This window comes from Pleurodeles waltl, chromosome 8 (genome assembly GCF_031143425.1).
Source record: "Pleurodeles waltl isolate 20211129_DDA chromosome 8, aPleWal1.hap1.20221129, whole genome shotgun sequence".
Taxonomy (NCBI): Eukaryota; Metazoa; Chordata; class Amphibia; order Caudata; family Salamandridae; genus Pleurodeles; species Pleurodeles waltl.
In genome coordinates, this window is record NC_090447.1 from 1,201,481,818 (window position 1) to 1,201,502,060 (window position 20,243).

Genomic DNA, 20,243 nt, shown 5'->3' on the forward strand with positions numbered 1-20,243 from the left:
CCGCGGTTTTTGGCGGTCGGGAACCGCCATGCGAACCATGGCGGTAGGCACTATCGGGGCCAGGGAATTACATCCCTGGCACTGATAGGGGTCTCCCCCACCCCCCACTACCCCCCACGAGTCCCCCCCCACACCCTCCACCCCCTGCCACCCCCCAGAGATGTTACAAACCCCCTGCCCCCCCCACCCCGACATGCACATACACGCACCCCGACATGCACGCACCCCCAACATGCACATATGCACACCCCCTACACACACACATACACAACGGGGGCACATACCCGCACACATACATGCCAACATGCGCACCCGCCGAACTACACACATTGCCCATAGGCACAGCAGCACCCCCCGCCCGCATGCACGCACTCACACACCCCCTCTACACACCCCCATGCACGCACACATCACACAACACCCCCCCACCCCCTCCCCTCACGGACGATCAACTTACCTTGCGTTGGTCCTCCGGGAGGCGACGGGAGCCATAGGGACGTGACCGCCAACAGAAGACCGCCAACAGAAGACCGCCACACAGAAATGTGGGTCGTAATTCTGTGGGCGGTGTTCTGCTGGCGTGGCGGTGGAGGTTGACCAGTCTCCACTTTCCCGCCGACCACCAGTGTGGCTGCTGGCGGTTTTCCGGCGGAACACTCCCAGCGGTCGGAATACGCGCCGCGGCATACCGCCGCGGTCGGCGGTCTTTACCGCGGCGGAAACTCAGCGGTCTTGCGAAAAGACCGCCAAGGTCAGAATCACCCCCTAAATGCCTGTACGCATTATACAGCTTGTAAGTTGGATTTTAGAATCTTGAGCAGTGCCGATAATGATATTTACTTTTTATAACTGTCATTTGTTTTTTCCTGATAAAATGTACATTTCTCTCCTAGAAAATGAAGATGCGACAAATCAAGGCAAACTCTCTCAAACTCAAGGTGAATTTTCTAATTTTGAATGGCCTATAATTTAATGCTTGTTTATTTTTCATGAATGGTTGCACTATGTTCATATTTAAAAGAGAAATGTACATTTCATTGTCAACTTTTCAAAATGGCTTCTACATAATCGGGGTTTACACATTTTTATCTAGGGGGTAAATGCTGTGATATATAAGGGCCTTAGTCAGGCAGACCTGTTAATCAGTGGAAGTGGTGTCAGAAATTGCTGAGGTTTCTGAATGCAGATTCTTTTTAGATTTTAAACAGAAGAAAGCATTTGTAGTGAAGATGTAGACTTTAGCTGCAGAATCTTTTCTAGTTAGATGGGACTTTGGAGAAGTGATACATGGGAAGGGAATAGAAGTGAGGAGTTCTTCTCTACCTTTTGGGGAGATGAATAAATGAGAGGCAGTAGAAGCAATTATTCTTGTTGTTATAGACGGTTTTACTAAGATAGGACATGTTATTACAGTAGTCTTTTTTGATACATCATGTGAGAGCACATGGGTTACCTTCTGTAATTATCACTCATAGGAGTTTCTTGCTTACCTCAAGATTTTGGCCTACTTTATTACAATTTCTTGGAATCGCCCGTCACAAATTTACCAGCTACCATCTATGGATGGACAGGCAAATAGGACCAATTAGGCCCTCAAACAATACCTTTTTTGCTGTTTCAGTTGTGGCCAATAAGATTGAGTTTGGTAGTTACCCATAGCACAATTATTTAGTTTTCTTAAGACTCTGGGGGGGTCATTATGACTTTTGCGGACATAAAAACCCATCCGCCAAAGTCCCGACGGGTAGGCTGCCACTTTATAAGTTTTCCGCTGCCCCAGTGGGAAACCACCTACAGCATTGTCTCTGGCTCTTAATCGAGCTGGCGGCGATGCTGTTGTGCATCGCAATGTTTACTGTCAGAAAAGCAAAAAGTGAACATTGTGACGGGGCTGGCCAGAGGGGCCCCTTCACTGCCAATGCCAAGTGCAGGGGCCCCCTGCACCCTGTCTCCGCCAGCTGTTTCATGGCAGAAACCGCTGGCAGAGAAGGGTGTCGTAATCACCAGGGCAGCACTGCTTGCAGCGCTGCCCTGGCAGATTAGGACCGCCTGCACTGCCACACCGTCGTGTGGACGAAAAAGTAGTGGTGCTGGCAGTCCTACCACGACGCTACCGCTGTGGTCATAATGTGGCAGTCGGACTACCGAATTGGCGGAGGTCCAACTGCCACCGCAACCCTGGCAGTCATTGAACAGCCAGGGTCGTAATAAGGCCCTTTGTCTTTTTTTTTTTTCTTCTTTCTTTTTTTTTAAACACCTATGTCTTGCATCCTTGTATGTTACGTACAATTTTGCCCAAAGTAACTGTCCTGTCTGTTAAAGCTTTGGTCTGTTCTTTATGGGTAATACATAAGAATGCCATATGCCTCTTACTACTGCCAACTGTCAATAGACGCTGTTCATCATTAGGCAGCTCCTCTTTCCAAAGTGAATGATTCTGCTTGCCTGTCTACCTATTATTTGAAACTCCCTTCTTTCCATGTTAAACTTGCACCCATTTTGCAGGGTCTTTCATGGTTTTTAAGGGTATCAACCAGGTAGTTGCAATAAAACCTTCCCACTTATTGGGAAAATACATCCTGTGTTCCATTTCTCCCTTCTGAAACGTTAACCTTCAGTCCCTCTCCAATCTTCTCCATCTCCCCGGAATCTGGTTCTTGGGGAGTACTCTGTGCATGAAGTCCAGTCCAATTGGTGCTCCTGAAGGGTGAGGGCAGTTTGTAGTATTTAATCCGTTGGGTTGAGTATGGGCTCACAGAAGGTTCCTGGGAAACCAACGTTTTGTAAATGCCACACAACTGGTGTGTGCTTAGATCTCATTTTCCCCTCCAGGTCCTAGGGTTCTGTTACAGGCAGGGATGCTGTCTAGTCCTGACTTGTGGGAGATCAGTATATTACACTGCAATGTTGAGACTTCACCTTTTACATTGTAGATTATTTTTATGCATACTCCTCCAGAAATTCCTCATAGTATTCCAGGTTCTGGGGTTTTGGCCAAAGGGCTGGGGTCTAGGGGTCAGTAGACTGGGACTGTGTCTTCATTCAAAAAGGTAGCAGTGTATTTCTGGTACATTTCTACACTTGTGCTTGCCCCTGAAGAAAGTAGGGTCACAGGTGGTAGCATCGCAATAAAGCAGCATCTTTTCCTTACTTCGATGCTTGACAACAAAGTTGTTTTGGCTGTTTTGTGTGTTTCAGTTCACACCCACAATGGTCCCTTATGTGAACCTTTATTTTATCTGGGCCTTAGTCCTAGTTAGTAGTGACATAAGGGCTGGGGGAAGAAACCCACTGTTTCACAGTGATGTGCTATCTTGATGCTAGCAAACCAGGTATATAGACTGTGATCCCTTTGAACTTAGACTATATTTCCCACGGATAGGAAATGTAATTAAAATTCTGTAAAGGGTTTGAAGACTTATTCTATTAGATCCACTGATGACAACACTAAAAGCAAAGATTGTATGATTTACCTTTCATATTCCACACACAACTTTAATCACAACATTTAGCCTTCTGAGGTTCTGGTGTCTTCTTTAGGGTTCTGTAGTGGTGTATACACTCACACCCTATGGCTTGACATACTTGCCATGATTACCTTTAGATAAACATAGTTTTCACTTTAGTCCCTGATAGTTAGAGTACTCTCTTCTAGGCCTGGTATTTGAATTTATTTCAGTGTGTTCAAACTAGATTTGGACACTGCTGCTTAGCAGTCAGAAGTCTCACCTTAAGTTTCTGAACTCCAAGGTCACCCCTTCTGCACAGCACAAAGGAAAGAATGCCATTCCTTTTTCTGTGTTGACTTGTACATCTTATGTATCAATGAAATAACCAGTGCACAGGCAATAATCAACATATCATGAATGGCAATTACAATCAACCAATGGCTGGTGGAGGTGCATAGATCAGTATGGGAATGTCACTCACAACAACAGGTGGCTGGTCGAGTGAGTTGACTTTTTACCCCACTCTCTACCTTGATATATAAGTTTGCATGGCAGCTAATGCCTTCTATGGCAGGTCTAACACGACCTGAATTTTTCGGGATAGGGCAACATAATCACATTTTTAGAGTCACGCAAAGCAGGGAAGTTACTGTGTTAAAGCACATGACTTAAGCATAAATTGTTGTACAATTAAACGCAATTCAGTGAAAGCGGGGCTGGGGATTGTATGCTTGCTGTATGGGAGAAGCAGTACTGTGAAATTTTCTAGCTTTTGCAACAAGAATTTCTATTAAGGACATGGAGGTGATGATTATGCTTCTCTTTCTATGCTTTTAATTCTCAGCAGCCAATAAGAAAGAGGTTTTAGCAAACACTACATTTCCCATCAGACCATAATAACCACATGACCAACCATAGAGCATGGCCCTATAAAACCTGAGTATGTCAAACTACTTCCTCTTTCTTTGCATCTCAGACCCAGTTAATTCACTGGATCCAAAGATGCCAAACAAGAACAAAGAACCTTTGTCCCAAGGAAGAAAATACAATCTGGCTGAGGACTCAGAACCTCCAACTGACAACGGTGCTGAAGAATCCCATGTTGTGGATCCCACACGAAGAACAGATGAACGATGATCATTTGTCCTATTGACCTAAGTAGTAAACAATGGAGAAGGACAAGCCATAAACTCTGTCTTCGGTAATAAGGAAGACAATCATAAAACCATTTTTATAAGTAAAATTGTCAAGGGAGGGAAAAATTCAAATAGCACAACAATATGTATAGATAAACATACGAATACAAAACATTAATACCATTGAATGACATCACAGGGTGTGATAATCCTCGGCTCTGTGTCCTTAATAGAATTGAAAATTCTTGTTGCGAAAGCTAGAAAAGTTTACATTCTATGGTAGGACCAGAGGCTCCAATTATGCTTGTTTAAAACTGTGCCATCACTACTGAACATATATCCATAATAGGTTTTAATAAAATGCTTTAAAAGTAGGGTCTGATGACCAGTCAGCGGCACTTAAGATATCCTCTAAACAGGATCCCAAAGAAAAAGATTTTGACGCCATTGCTCCTCTGGCCGAATGAGCGCCAAATTTAGACACAGCAATTATGGCTTCTATAAGGCTATTAAAAGCTAACCCATCATGTCTGACCGAAATTTGTCTGTACTCACCTCATAATCCTTCAAACATTGCACCACACAAGTTCAGGGTTATCCGGAAAAGCGAAAAAGCTACCAGCCTGGTATTACTTTTCGTTCTTTATGAGATAACAAATTATACTCCCTCCGGTGAAAAACATCGACCTGCCTAGTATAAGGTCCTCACCTCTGATACTCTTTTACATGAAATAAGGCAAAGCAGCATAGTCAATTTAGCCGACAATTGTTTCCTGGACAGATATCTGTTACTTGACCAAGCATCTAAAAATCGAAGGACCACATTAACATCCCAAAGTTCTGAATATTTGGGAAGAGGGGGATTCAACATCCTAATGCCCCGTACCAATTTGCTTACAATGGGTAATTGACCCACAGGCTTCCCCTCGATAAATGCATGTCCAGCAGAAATTGCTGAACGGAAATTGTTGATGGAACTATACGCCATCCCTGACGCTGCCAAGGAAGAAAGAAAATTCAGTATTATGGTGCGATCTGTGTTAAGGGGATCCGCCCCCGTGAATTGCACCAACAACACCAGCAACTCCAAACAGAGGTGTATTGTTTGTGGGTACTAGAAGCCCATGCTTGATTAATGAAGTCTTGACCCTCTCTCGAAAGACCTGCGAGACTCCACATTTGCCTGAAAGATGCCAGGCTTCTAGGGACAGCTGACCTGTTTGAATCAATGTATGTGGAAAGCCCACTGGGTCCTGGAGTAGATTCCAACGCCAGGTTATGAGGACAGGAGGGGCACAGGCTAGCTCCAGTATAGTCGGAAACCACGCTTGAGCCCTCCAGAGAGGAGTGATCAGCACAATTTCGGCTTCCTGTTTTCACAGTTGTGCTAGTACCCTGGAATCATCACAAACGGGGGAAAGGAATATGAGTGGAAAACACTCCAATCTTGAAGAAAAGCATCCGTCGCCCTCGCCCCCGGATGCCAGCTGAAATATGTTGGAAGCTGTCTGTTCAAATGTGGTCAGTATTGCAGGGATCCCATTTGCGCATTAGAGATCTGAGGATCTGCGGGTGAAGTCTCCAAACGCTGGCATCCCTCAGATGTCGAGAATGCCAGTCTGCTACCACGTTTCAGTGACCCGGAAGGTATCCTGCTGTCACTGAAATGTGATTATGGAGGCAAAAATGGCAGAAATCTTTGGAAATTTCCGTCAGGAGTTTGGATCAGGTCCCGCCCAGCTTGTTCACATATCGAACCGCCGATAAGTTGTCCATGCAGAGGAGAATGCAGCTCTTCGCCGTGCCTGCTGCAAAACTCCAAATTGCGAAAGAACCCACCAAGAGCTCCAAGCAATTGATATGGTGAGACAACTCTCTTTGTGACCACCGACCTCCTGTGGACATCTGTCCGCAACGGGTTCCCTAGCCCCAAAGGCTGTCATCTGATTCTATAGTCATCTCCGGTGTTGAGGGAAAAATGGCCCTGCCATTCCACACTTCCATGTGGCTCAACCACCAGGAGATCTTTGTTTTCGCGTCCTCCGAAAGAAGGACCTGTTGAGAATATGTCAGACACTTGGTCAGATGCAGGATCTTCAAACATTGAAGGGCCCTGTAGTGAAGAGGACCCGGGAAAATCGCTTGGATGGAGGAAGCAAGCAGGCCCACTAGTCGAGCTAGAGATCTCAAGGATATAGTCTTCTTGGGCAGTGCTAACCTCAACTCCCTCTTGATGTTCTTTACCTTCAGAGAAGGTAGAACAAGTTGGGCCGTCCGTGACTTCACTTGAAACCCCAGAAATTCTATAAATTGGGTTGGGACAAGAATGGATTTTTGGAAATTGATAACAAATCCCAGCTCCTGGAGGAGAGATATTGACCACTCCATATGCAGAGTGGTCATCTGTGGACCTTGAGACATAATGATTATGTTGTCCAGATATATCATGAGATGTACGCCCCGGGATCTCAGGGCTTCTACTATAGGCTTCATTATCTTCGTGAAGCACCATGGTGCTGACGATAGGATGAAGGGGAGAACCTTGAATTTGTAAAAACTGCCCATCCACCGAAATTGAAGGAAATGTCTGTGAGGTGGAAATATCATGGTGGACAGATAAGCATCCTTTAAATCTAAGCGTACCATCCATTCTCGTACCTGAAGAATGTCCTGCAGCAAATGGATCCCCTTATCTTGAAATGACGGTAATGGATCCATTGTTTGAACTCTTGAAGATTGAGAACTAATCTTGAGCCACCTCCTTTCTTTTCAACCAGAAAAATTGAACTTAGGAAGCCCCGGGGGTTCCTCTATCGCATTTTGGAAGAGGAGTGATTGAATTTCTGAATCAATGAAAGTCTAATCTAGTTGGGAAAAACCCAGAATGCGTGAAGGAGTCGACTTTAAGGGGGTTTTGAAAAAGTCTAGTCTGAAACCTAGGACCCATGAATCGTGAGAGATCTTTTGCCAATTGTGAAAATAGAACTGGGTCCATCTCCCAAAAGACACTTCTGTCCACAGAATTATTCTCACCTGAATTAGAGTCATGGATGGAATGTGAGGAGCCTCTGTATCTTCCTTTCCGGAAACGACCTCTGAATGTACGCCTTGTGGGTAGAAGGTGGAGCCTTGTTCCTGATAGCCACCTCGACCTCTTCGAACATTATCTCTTGGTGAGCCTTGGTATGTGCGGCCGAAGGCTCGCTCCCGGAAACATCCGTAGCCTAAACCTTTTTAATCGAAACCTGGGCTTTGTCCAGGTTGGAGTAGGTAGTAACAAAATTGGTTAGTTCTTTTAAGAAGGGGGCACCAAACAATAAGCCTTGCACCACTGGTCCAGCTTCTGAAGAAACAAGATCCACCAATTTAGGGTCTAGCTTGATAAGGATAGAGCGACGTCTCTCAATCAGAAATTGCAACAATTTGTATTGCCTAATTGGCAAATAGCCCGTTGGACCCAACCCACCAGAACCTCAGCATGAATAGGGACATTAGACTCCTTAGACTGGTAGGCCAATTCAAGAATCTTACTTAAGGGCCCATCATGTCCAATAATTTATCTTGGCATGCTTTCCATGCCCTATCTAGACCTTTCTTTGGGTCTTTCGTATACTTTCTGAGATACGTACCCCTGTTGGGATCCACTTCTGGGGTTTCTGCCACTTTGCAGGCTGTTCGGGTCTGGGGCATTCAGAGCACAGACGAGCCCGGACCTCTTTATCAAATTCTTGCTGTATATGGGCTTTGATGTAGTCAACGACTTCCTGAAAGGGAACCCATGATGTTGATCTGGAATGGATGATGTCCCCCTGTTCAAAAGTCAAGACCTTTGGCTGTTTGCTTGGGCGGTATGGTTGGTTTTAGCTTTGCGCTTGGAAAGAGGAGTTCTGAGAAGTCACAGAATCGGAGTCATCTGCAGTCACCTCAGTTTGGGGGCCAGAAGGAATACTGTAAGGATGTCCATTAGCCAGCCACTCTACCAGCTTTTCAAATGCCTCTGCGCGAGGTTCTTTATTTTGTTTAGCCTGAGGCTTGTCTTTGCTGTCATCAAACGCAGTAGCCTTCACTAAGACATCATTGACGGTCTGGCGCATCCTGGAGTCCAAGGCCTGGACCAGATTTTGTTCAAATGAGCTAGATTGCCCATCATTACATTAGTAACTCTCCTCACCTTCCTGGTATTCATCATACATAATGTCTCTCCCAAAATAAATATCCAATAAAATCACATTTAAATGACCCCAAAAGGGCACAAAACCAGAGTAAGAGAGCCTCCAGGGGAAATCAAGGGGGAGCAAGAATAGGCCTTAATGAATTTTCACCCCCAAATCAGGCCAGCATGCAAATATTTTGAGAGTGGAGGGAGGACCTGACACAAGATAGCTCTGGGCAAAGGCTCTGTCTGATTATTACAACCCTAGGTGAACTCAGTCACACCAGGGCATCACCGGGAGCAGTACTGCCTTGGGGGACCCCAAAAGCTGCACACGTAACTCGACGAGCAAGTGAATACATCCACACGTCACTCGTTGGGTCGTGCATGCACGCTGTGTTGCGTTTCGACTGAAGAAATTGAGAGGGCTGCACAGGCAAAGGCTGCGCAATCCTCATTCCCGCTCCACACAAGCACCGAAGCGGCATGCCTCTTCATTAGGGGAGAAGAAAAGGAACCTAAATAAACGGACTGCGAGCGAGGAAAAACGCTCACATGAATGGCAAATTAGCTGCAGTATTCGGCATATCGCTATCACAAACAAGCGTTAGATAATAAATAATGGAGGGTGCACTTAACTGCCTGCGGAGCAGCAAAGAAAGAGGAAGTGTTTTGACGTACTCCGGTTTTATTGGGCCATTCTCTTCGGTTGGGCATGTGGTTATTATGGTTTGATGGGAAATGTAGTGTTTGTTAAAACGTCTTTCCTAGTAGCTGCTGAGAATAAAAAGCATAGAAAGAGAAGCATAATCGGAGCCTCCGGTCTTGACATAGAATTGTTTAATAGCTTTGTTTCTGTATTTAGGCCAGAATGAGCATGGAGAATGTTCTCCACAGCGCCATCTTGGGGTCAGGCACCTCAGGCAGCTGACTTGGATTACACGGCAGTGTAGGAGGATGTGCTACGCACTGAGCTGCGGGAAGACATAGTGGATGTGTAGGTACCTGAGTGAATTCAGAGTGCTGTTATTGGCACAGTGTTATGACCGGCCGTATCCATTTTTCTTATTCCTGTAGTAAAGGCACGGCGACGGGCATTTTGTTGAATAGGCCGCTGTGATGTGGTTGCGTACCAAGTCTGCAGATAAGCTTAAAAATTAAGATAACGAGGTGTTTAGGGCGTCGGATGGAGTCCTCTAGACATCTTCTGCTCACATGTAATCTCGCTTCTGTTCGGTGTCAGGCAGTTTAGACCATTTTATTCTGTTTTACAGGTCTGCGTCATTGAGATTAGCTGAATCATGCTACCGTTGACTCGCTGTCCAAGCCACCCGCATTTTTCTTTTTAATAATGAAGCTTGTATACACAGTGTTGAGAGCTTGTAGACCAACAACGTTGGCAGTACTTTCAATGCCACAACTTTAGTTATTCTGTCATTTATTATCATGTTTAAAAGTACAATAAGGTACAGTAAAGTCTAAAAACACTGGGACACATACCAGCAGCCTACGTTGGTGCCCCCTGAAGTATTTATTGCCAGGGCCTCACAAATAGTACTTCGCTATTATAAAAAACAATGCTGGTGCCTGAATCCATCCAGTAATCCGTTTGTACCAGAGCTGTTTGTTACTCTTTGTAGGATACGTGGTGGTTCCCAGTGACACATAAATGTGGAACTTTAATAGTAATAATTAGATAGCTGCCAAGCGCTTTACTGTAGTATGAAGTGCTTTTGGCAATAAGTTAAATGAACTGCAATAGATAAATGCATTGTTTCCCTCATGCAGCATGAACCATTTGACAAATAATTTAAAGGGGCATCCTGTGCTACATTCAAAATCCATTTAGCTTCTTGGCGAGGCTAATTTTTTCCTTATCAAATATCACTTATTTTAATACATCAAGGTGTAATTTATAATACAAAATATCAGATGCAATACATATGTAAAAGCTATTAATATATCTGTCAGCTGAAATCACCTTCAACAAAATAACAGAATTCTGTTTGTGTTCAGTATATCAATGGTAGACATTCAATGAAATTACAAATATCAACACTTCATAGTCAGAACTGCTTTCTCAAGACTCATTGTGATGCTGAAATGAATCAGATAAAAAGTACCATTCTTTCTAGTTGCACTCCCTCTATGAATGAACATAGTTTGGCAAATTTATTTTCATTCCAACATACACATTGCTAAGGTTTTTAAAAAATTAAGTGAACATGCATGTGAATTACTATCTCCCAGACAGTCTTTCAGCAAGGAGCATACTGTCTAAGGATGCTTCTGTGAAGGCATACCCAAATAAGTCCTTGATATGATCTCCACAAACCCCTGATATGGTTGTACAAATGTTTTCTTTACCGAGGCCGTTCCATATGATAACCTTAACTATTTTCATAAGCCATGTGTGTAAATCAACCAGTTGTGTTATGATATGTATTACCATTGTTGAGGGGTGGAAGTATCACTCCTCCTCAACACTGCTAATAAACTCGCTATTACATGTGGTCCATGTATGCTTTGCCTGTATGAAAACATATGAACAACTTGAATATGTTTCTTTGTATTTAATTTAATTTTATAACTACTCGTCTACAGTTTTAAAACAAATCTTGTTTTTTTTCAGCTTTTCCAACACCAGCAAATCAGTTATTTTCTCCTCCTGCTCCTCCTATTTCGTCTGCCCCTCCCACTCCAGTAGCTACTCCAGTTCCTATTTTGTCACCGGCTAAGCCTATGAGTCATCCTTCAACTCCAGCTGGCTCTGGGAAGAACCTGGCAACACCCATATTATCTGGTTTCCCTGGACAAGTCTCCCCAGCTGTCCCATCCCCTAAGCGCGCCACTCCTACACCGACTGTCATAAAAAGCCGTCCATCATCTGTTCTGCCTCCATCATCTGTTACTAGTTCTCCATCCACCCCGGCTCCACCACTTTTCTCAGGACTTCCATCCGCTACACCAACACCTCATGGCTCCTCCACACCATGCCCTGCAATTGTACAGAATGAAGCATTCACATCCGTGTCTTCCCCTTTCCCTAGCTTTCCTTATTCGTCCACTACTTCGACTGCCTCAGTGAGTACTAATCCAATGTCATCCATTTTTACTGGTCTTCCTTTGCCTTTAAACCCCACTTTACAGGTTTTACCCAATTCAGCCTTGTCTGAGCTTACTGGAGCCTCTGCTTTAGGCAGTCCAGGACAAACTGCAATGGGTAGCCCTCTTCTGTCTGTCCTGAAAGGGTTCCTGACACAAAATGATGCCTCATTACAAAATTCCTCTCCATTGCCTTCTCCTATTACAGCTGCTTCTTCACAGCTCTCTGACTCTCATGGAACCTTTACAAACAAATGTTACAACCCCACTTCAACACCGACACCTCAGAAGGTTTGTACTCCAGGAGTGCCTATTTTCCCGAGCCCCAGTTCTCTTTCATCATCTAGCTACAATGCTACACCTCCAAAGGTACCTGCCCAGTCTCCTGCCATAACTCCGTCCCCAGCATCTGTGTCAGCAAGAAGTAATTCTGTTGGCCCTTTGTTCCACAATAATGCCACACCCGTTGCAGAACGTGCCATGTCTTCTGGAACCCCTGTTCCAAGTACTCCAGTTCCTATAAAACCTGAACCTGCAAGTCCCATCCCTTCTGCCTTCAAGGGTCCTTCACGTTCCACTACACCCTCTCACAGTGGTCTTGATTTATCAACAATGCTAGGCCATGTCTTTCCCCCTGGTGCTTCAGTGCCAGGTGGTTTATCTAATGCCTTGAATCCAGGTTATGCTGCTTTGTCGTCCTTCTGTACAACGTTAAATAACTCCACTCTTTCTTCAATGGCTCTTGCTCAGCATAGTTCTTCTACTGTCCCCACTGGCTTTTCCTCACTTCCCCCTTTCACTTCCCTCTCTAGTACTACATCATTTCCTGGCAGCCACATCCTCACTTCGACCGCTAATTTGGCAGGATCTTTGTTCTCTGACCTCACCACAGTTGTTTCCGCAGCTTCCTCTCCTCATTCCACCTCAACTCCTTCAATTTTCTCTGGCCTGCCTGTCTCTGTTTCCACTGCTTGTGCTTCCCCATTTCCTGTGAACCTATCTGCTGCTGTCCCCGCTCTCTATTCTGTTCCTCAAGGACATTTGGCCTCATCCAACCCATCCTTCCCTGGATTTTCAGTCTCAAACACTGCATCTATCAATTCTGGTCTTCCAACATTCCCGGGCATGCAAGGTCCTTCCACAGTTGCAGCTGTCGCTCCACTGCCACCATCATCATGCCCATCGGCAGCTTCTGTTTTGCCAGGATTTGCATCAGCTTTTAGTTCAAATTTCAACTCTGCGCTAGTTGCACAAGCAAGGTAAGATTATGAATCAAGGAAAATTATATGCACGTAGCCCTTTCATTGTAGAACCTATTTAGCAAAATGTTTGTGCATCATTTAAACAACAATAGTTTGTCATTTTAATAATTTGAGAGGGTGTAAAGGCCCATATGGCTCCAGGACATCCCTGCTGAGATTTCGTATGGCAGTGTCTCCAAATGATGTAGAGAATATGTTTTTTGAAAGTTGGATTAGTGGTAAAAATGTGAAAGTAATGTAATGTGGTAGTTTTCTGAACACTGCTTCAGAGTATGCAAAACTTTTATACCTGGCATAATAAACTGACTTCACCATGTAATTCGTTGATGGATTAGAAGTAGTATCTTTTCTGTTTTGTTTGTGATAGTTTGTCTTCTACATGAAAATGTCAGGATTTTAACTTGTTCCTATTTTGGGGTTACTATACTGTGAACATGGACCTGCCATTGGAGTTGGTTTGTCTGGTGATGTAGATTACTTTATATGTATCATACTATTACTAGAAATACTAGATTTTCAGCATGTGTGGCTGTAGATACATATGATCTTTCTACGCCTGCTGTCTAGTGTTGGGCTGTGACATTTGTATTTTGTGTTTCTTTGAAGAAGTCTTTCAAGTCATAAAGTATAGCAACTCCTCCTTTAGTTGGTAATATGCAGGGCATTGGCCCATTTTTAGACTGTTTTTATTCTGCCATTAGGTTTTAGGAGTGTGGAATTCCTATAGTCTGATGCCCTGGACAAATTGTTTGGGGGCAAGGACAACAGTTTTCAGGTTTTTGTGCCCTTGGGACAATTAGGCCTAACCCTCTGCAGCACAAGCCCTTTGGCTGCCAGTTTACAGATGAGGAAACTGTCTACAGTTGAGGTAATGTTTGTGCCCGTATGTTGATGCTGTTTGAACTTGTATTTATGGTTCAGTAATGCAAAGTCTTTATTATTAGGATGAGTTCTCTAAATAAACGTTGTAAGGGCACTACTGACCGTAAACTACCGACCAGTAAAAAAAAAAATGTGCACAGACACATTTGAAAGGTTTAGAAATATGAGGCTATGTATAATGGTCCCAAAGTGCTCTCTGATTAGATGCAAATGTTTGCAGACGTTTGTAAGCAAGATTGATGATTCTTTGCTTTAGAAACAAAATGTTCAGAAAAGAAATGCAAGTAGGAAAAAAAAAGATTTTGCTAAATTACTGTGGAATTTTAGATTCTATTTCTTTGAAGCATCATTTAGTAAAATGTGTTAATGCCTGCTAGTATTTCCCAAAAATAGGAATACATAGGAAACATGAAAATAAACAAGTATGGGCAAAACTAACCGATCCAACACTGGTGGTTAGTCTTTTAATTTTGTCAATGCCTGTCTTGTTTTGACATGGCTTTTTTAATACTTTATTGTTGTGGGAGCTGCCAGGTCCTCACCCTTGTAACAAACACTGGCAAAAAAGCACACAACAAATTGGTCTAAAAAAGCACACATTGCCACAGTGGTTCCTGGCACTGATCAAAACTACTTTGTGTGCAAATATGCTTCTTATGGCAGAGCAGAATGTTATCACTCACAGTAAAGCCAGCCGATAGAATGATAGTGAGAGAAAAATAATTTTGATAAAAATGAAATATCTTGGTTAACGCCAGACCCAATGAGGGACCCAATTTTTAAAGAAAGTCACATAAGTGCATCCAAGTTATATGTCTTTGCATTAGTGGCTTTCTTGAATTCACAAGATTTTACAGAAGTAGATCAGGAAATCATACTCCTAGAAACTATTTGTGAACTGTATTTTAGCACAAGCAAATATGCATGTGTAGATTTGCTTGTGAAAATCTATGTAGTGCTGACTAATTCACTTTACCTCCAACTACTTTTTCCCCATCCCTGGAACAACTTCTACTTCTGCCCTTGTCAGGAGTAAAGTTCCAACCTTTCTCAGTATGGGAAAAGATTACAGAAGAGCTGGTGAAAATCCCTAAAACATGCAAATTAGTAGGATTGCACAGACTCGAAGGCATTCCAGCCCTGGAACTATTATTTACTGCTTCTTCCAGCCCCAGTATGTAGATCTGTGGAAAGGTGGCAACATAATATAAGGAAATTGCAATAGTAGGTCTTGAAATTGTTATAGTAGGGCTTGAAATTGCTAGTATTCAAGTTCTACTTTAGTATTAGCCCTGGCAAAATCAGAGAGGCTGTTGTTAGAGCTCTTAAATAATGAAACTGCTGCCATAATTTCTCACCGCACTACATGGCACCAAAGGGGGCAAGTAGATTTTTTTTACAGGACAAGTAGATTTATCAAGCAACCTGTCCCATGGACAAGTAGTTATTATATTAACTTCCACACCCTTGAGGTTTGGATGTGGGCTCTTTGTTCAGTGCCCAATATTGCTACTACCGGGCCTCTTAGACTATTTGACTCCCATTCTTATGTGACAACCTTCATGAATCCACAATCTCGCTTCTCCGTTGTTTGAGGAACTTCCACACCCATGCTCACTTTGATTCCTTCCACCCAGGCCTTTCACCCCTTGTCTATGTTGCCTTCTTGACAAGAGTGTCAGGTCAGTGATGGAAAGGATGCTTTTTCAGTACTGGCTCCAGTGTCACTCAAAGTTTTTATGGTCTGACCACCATCAAGTCTGCTTTCTCTGCCTCTCCCCCCCATGCATGACTAAACCTTGTACAAGGTCTGTCTCACCTTCCAGCCGAAGAAGACCCTCGGATACCACTGTGAGTGGAAGCAGGCCCGTCAAATATCGCAGAGGTGAGGCTGAGACACCACCCCAACATCTTCGGGGAATGTAGCCTCAAGATGTAAGACAAAGCATGACCTTCCGAGGTGCAGTTGGTGTGCTCCAGTACAGAGGCAAGTTTGCTTTCTGAATTTATGGGGAAGCAGCAACAAGATCTGAGGTTCACCAAACCCTGAGGACTTCCACGGTGAGTGTGGTCACTACCCAGTTACAACTCACGGCCTCACAATGACCGTGGAGAGGCAGAGCACAACCCCAGAGGAGAGGTGTGTGTGAAGCCCGAAACTCAACAATAGCCTCCTCTTCCACCATAGCCTTGTACCCAAGGTCAGTACTGGCAGAAGCCTCCGAAGCCAACACTTCTCCCTTCTCCAGGCACAAACGCCCTCCATAAGCTGTGGCCTTCCTTGGAGACAGTGGGCTGTGGCATTGAAGGGATGCAGAAACCGAACCCAAAGCCGACCTCTGCACTGAAGCATCAAAACTGCCATCGGCACTGCAGGCTTCAACGTTGAAGACACTGGAACACAAATAACTGATTCTGCGCCGAAAGAACCATCTGACGACTCTGAGCAGCCTAATTTCCAGGAGAAGGACACTTGTCAAGAATGGCTCTTCATTTACCCACAAACTGGCAAAATAACCCCCAAGCTGCCACCAAGCCACAGGAGACTCTACAAAGAAAGATGAGTTGTCCTTTGAGGAGCAAATTGGATGGAACTCACTCCTTCTCCAAACTGCAAAACACATAAGGAGAGTGATATGAGACCTACCCCTGCTTAACCTTCCCCTCCTTCTGCTCCCTCACCTCCACCCCACATGTGCCATGTCCCCTGTACGGGTCACAGCACTCTTCTTATGGGGAAGGCAGCTAATTGTATCCAGGAGAATGCTATAATGACTTCTATGATCCTGAACTCAGGATGACCCGAGGGGCGACTATGATGTTGAGTCCCCTGGGTGATACAGACCCTGTTGTACCCAGCAAATCCGTCCCCACCCGATCACACTACCTCATATTAGTAGGTTATACAAGGGGCGGCTATATTTCATAGAGATAAGTATATCGTCCAAGAAGACAATGCCTTCCTGTTAGAAATACTCTCAAAAACCAAATGCGCCCTCTAGTTCCTCTCCTTGCTGAAGGGGATTCTCACCCAATGACCTGCCCTACATCTGCTGCCATGTTCTACCAGACTCTCCTGTGGTCCACGTGGTGCAGAAACACACCAATGGCTAGTGTACGGGGGACACTCTGCTGCCTAAACAGGAGAATAAAAAGACTGATGCAGTGGTCAAGGGGGTGGGAGTACAATCAGCCACACACTGGCAGAGTGCTAATTCTTTTGGCCTGCTCTCCTGAAAAGACAGGGCGCATCAGGATGAGATGGAAGAACTCCTCCAACACCTCCCAGAATACTATGGACAGCATGGACAAGAGCTGGTTACTTAAGGCAAATCCATTTTAAATGCCACCATCTACTACACTTTTGATGCAGCTGACCCTGCAGCTAGAGGTGTTAATACTTGCATCCTGGTCAGGCATTATGCCTGGCTCCGTGTCTCTGGCTTCAAGCCAGTAATGCAACAGTATCTTCCAAACCTGCTGTTTGACAGTGAATCTCTATGGACCACAGGTACAGACAAGTTGGTGGGTGCCCGTCAGACAGTCAGGGTATAGGAGGGGCAGTTAAACCACATTTCCAGACTCTCTTGTCTCGTACCAGAGGCAGCAACAATGCCACCAGCAGCCAACACAGGAGTATTCAAGAGAAGGTAGAGGTAGCAATACCAAATTGAGAGCCAAAGGAGTCTTGATCAAAGGAGCCGCCTCAAGCAAGCAGGGACTCTCTTCCATTCCCACACAGCCCCTGATCACACTACACCTGTCAGGGGAAACTACAGGGGTTGCTCTTGCAACAAGAAGAGATAACCTCCAACCAGTTGGTCCTCTCCATCATAAAATGTGGTTACTGCCTGTACCTTTCTGAAACCTCACCAAATATTCTACCCTACAAACACACCCTCTCTGAAGAGAACAGCACCTTCTTCAGGAAAACATTTCAGACACTTATCCGCAAAGAAGCAATAACACTAGTACCATTGCCATAACATGGAAAGGAGGTGTACTCCATGTAATTTCTCCTGCCCAAAAGGGACAGGTCTCTAAGGCCAATACTCGACCTGCGACTTTTCAACAGCTATATCCTTTCAGAATATTTCCATGTGGTAACTCTAAAGGATGTTATTCCTCTATTGCAGCAAGGCATCTTTATAATGGCCCTCGGTCTGAAAGTTGCCTTCTTTCACATACTCATCCATCCCGCTTATCTGTGCTATCTGCTTTTTTTGGTTAGTGGTCAGCAATTATTATTTCAAAGTTTTGTTATTCGGGGTCGACACTACTCCCAGAGTATTTGCAAAATGCCTTTCAGTGGTAGTTGACTGTATCAGAATGAGCGTTATTCACGCTTTCAATTCTTCTTTTATTTAAACGATTGGCTGATCAAGAGTGCAAGCAAACAGCAGTGTCTCACTCACATCCAGCCCACTCCACAGTCTGGGCTTCACAGTACATATTGTGAAGTCCAGCCTTTAGCCCCTTCAAATTCAATCTTTTCTGGGAGCCATACTCAGTACCGTCACTGGCAAGGCTTACTCTAGTCTGGCAAGATTGTAGACTTTCCAGCAGTTGCTGCCTCTTTTTCACCCAAAGCAATTGGCTGTTAGAACAGTTATGCACTTTCTAGGAATGATGGCGTCATGTATAGCTGTAGTTCCTGTCACACGGCTTCGCATAAGCCTACTCCAAAAATGACTATCTACGCAATGGTCACAAGCAGAGGGTCACTGGGAGGATCTATTGTTTATACGGTCCAGCACCCATCGCTTTCATAAGTGGTAGAACAATAGTCTTTTGCAGGGCCAGCCCTTCATAGATCCTGTTCTGCTGATGACCATCATCCCGGACACTTCACTCATGGACTGGGGAACGCATCTTCAGCAAATGATCATTCAGGGCATATGGTGGCTTTAGCAAAGGGGCTTCTACATCAATTACCTCAAGCTCCTGGCTTTCAGGGTCTTTTTTCACCAGATTTAGCACAAAGTAGTGTTGATCAAACAGACAACATGATCGCCATGTATTGTCTCCAAAAGCAAGGCGAAACACAGTAGCCACAACTGTCGGCATTAGCACAAAGCATTTAGAATGGGAATCTTCACCACTGGATACACCTGCTAACTGTATGCCTTCTGGGAGTGTTCAGTGATTTTGCAGACTTCCTCAGCAGGATGCATGAACAAGTCCACAAGTGAAAACTCCACCCACAAGTCTTACTCCCATATTTCGGTCATTGGGGGGGTTTCCAGAGATTGACTTCTTCACCACCGCCCAAAATGCCAAAGCTTTGCTTCCAGGTAGCCACAGCCCATGGGCATTACTCTGTTCTCTCCCTCTCTTTCCGTGGGTAGTCTGGAAGCTTCAGCAAATGTTCCTTACTCTCATCCTGGTGGCTCTCCCATGGGGCAGAGAACCATGGTTGTTGACCCTTTTGGAGATGTTGATGGTTCCCCATGAGAGGATCCACTACAGGCCAGACCTTATCATGCAGAAACATGGCACAATCAGGCACCCCAACCCCATGCAACTCAATCTAGCGATCTGGCTCCTGAGGTCCTTGAGTTTGGTTCTAAACCTCTGTCAAATGCACATTTCTATCCCCAAGAAGCGCCCAGACTCACTATACTTTTTGCGATACTTCCAAATGGAAGAGATTTTTTCCACTAATGCATTCCAATGCATATAGACATGTTTAAACCTGCAGTTTAGAATATTGTCTGCTACCTCCTTCATCTGCAGAAATCAGGCCTCACCTATACTGCCATACGCCGTCACATAGTCACTATCGCAGCTTACCTTAACATTGTCCTTACCAGACTTATGGACCCTCTTTTCGAACATCTACATTTGTATCCATTACAATTCCTTTCCTGGAAGGTTGTTTTCCTTTTTGCTTTCACCTCTTTAAGGCATGTTAGTGAATTGCAGGCCATCACCCTAGAAGAGCCATTCTTTCAGGTTCAAAATTACAGAATTGTCCTTGGAACCAACACTGAATTACTTCTAAGGTGGTATGCCCATTCCATGTCAATCAAAGCATCGGGCTCCCTGTTTTAATCCAACAGCCAGAATCTATAGCAGACAGGGCCCTTTACATATTTGGTGTCAGGGATGCCCTCATGTAGGTCATTGATACAACCAGGCCGATTCACAGAGCTCAGCAACTCTTTGTTGCTTTCACCAAGCCACACAAAAGGACATGCTCTTTCAAAGGTGGGCATGGCTAGATGGATTTGTCAAATGTTATCATACTTGCTAC

At 44.5% G+C, this 20,243-nt stretch overlaps 1 protein-coding gene across 2 annotated transcripts in view; it reads left to right on the forward strand.

Annotated features, from left to right (window-relative positions):
• PROSER1 (proline and serine rich 1) overlaps positions 1–20,243 on the forward strand; it is a 157,422-nt gene that overhangs the window by 116,304 nt on the left and 20,875 nt on the right. For both annotated transcript variants that reach the window (XM_069205486.1, XM_069205487.1), the window contains exons 10-11: positions 894–938; positions 11,371–13,102. In XM_069205486.1, the coding sequence (XP_069061587.1) occupies positions 894–938; positions 11,371–13,102 (1,777 nt within the window). The remainder of the gene's footprint in view (positions 1–893; positions 939–11,370; positions 13,103–20,243) is intronic.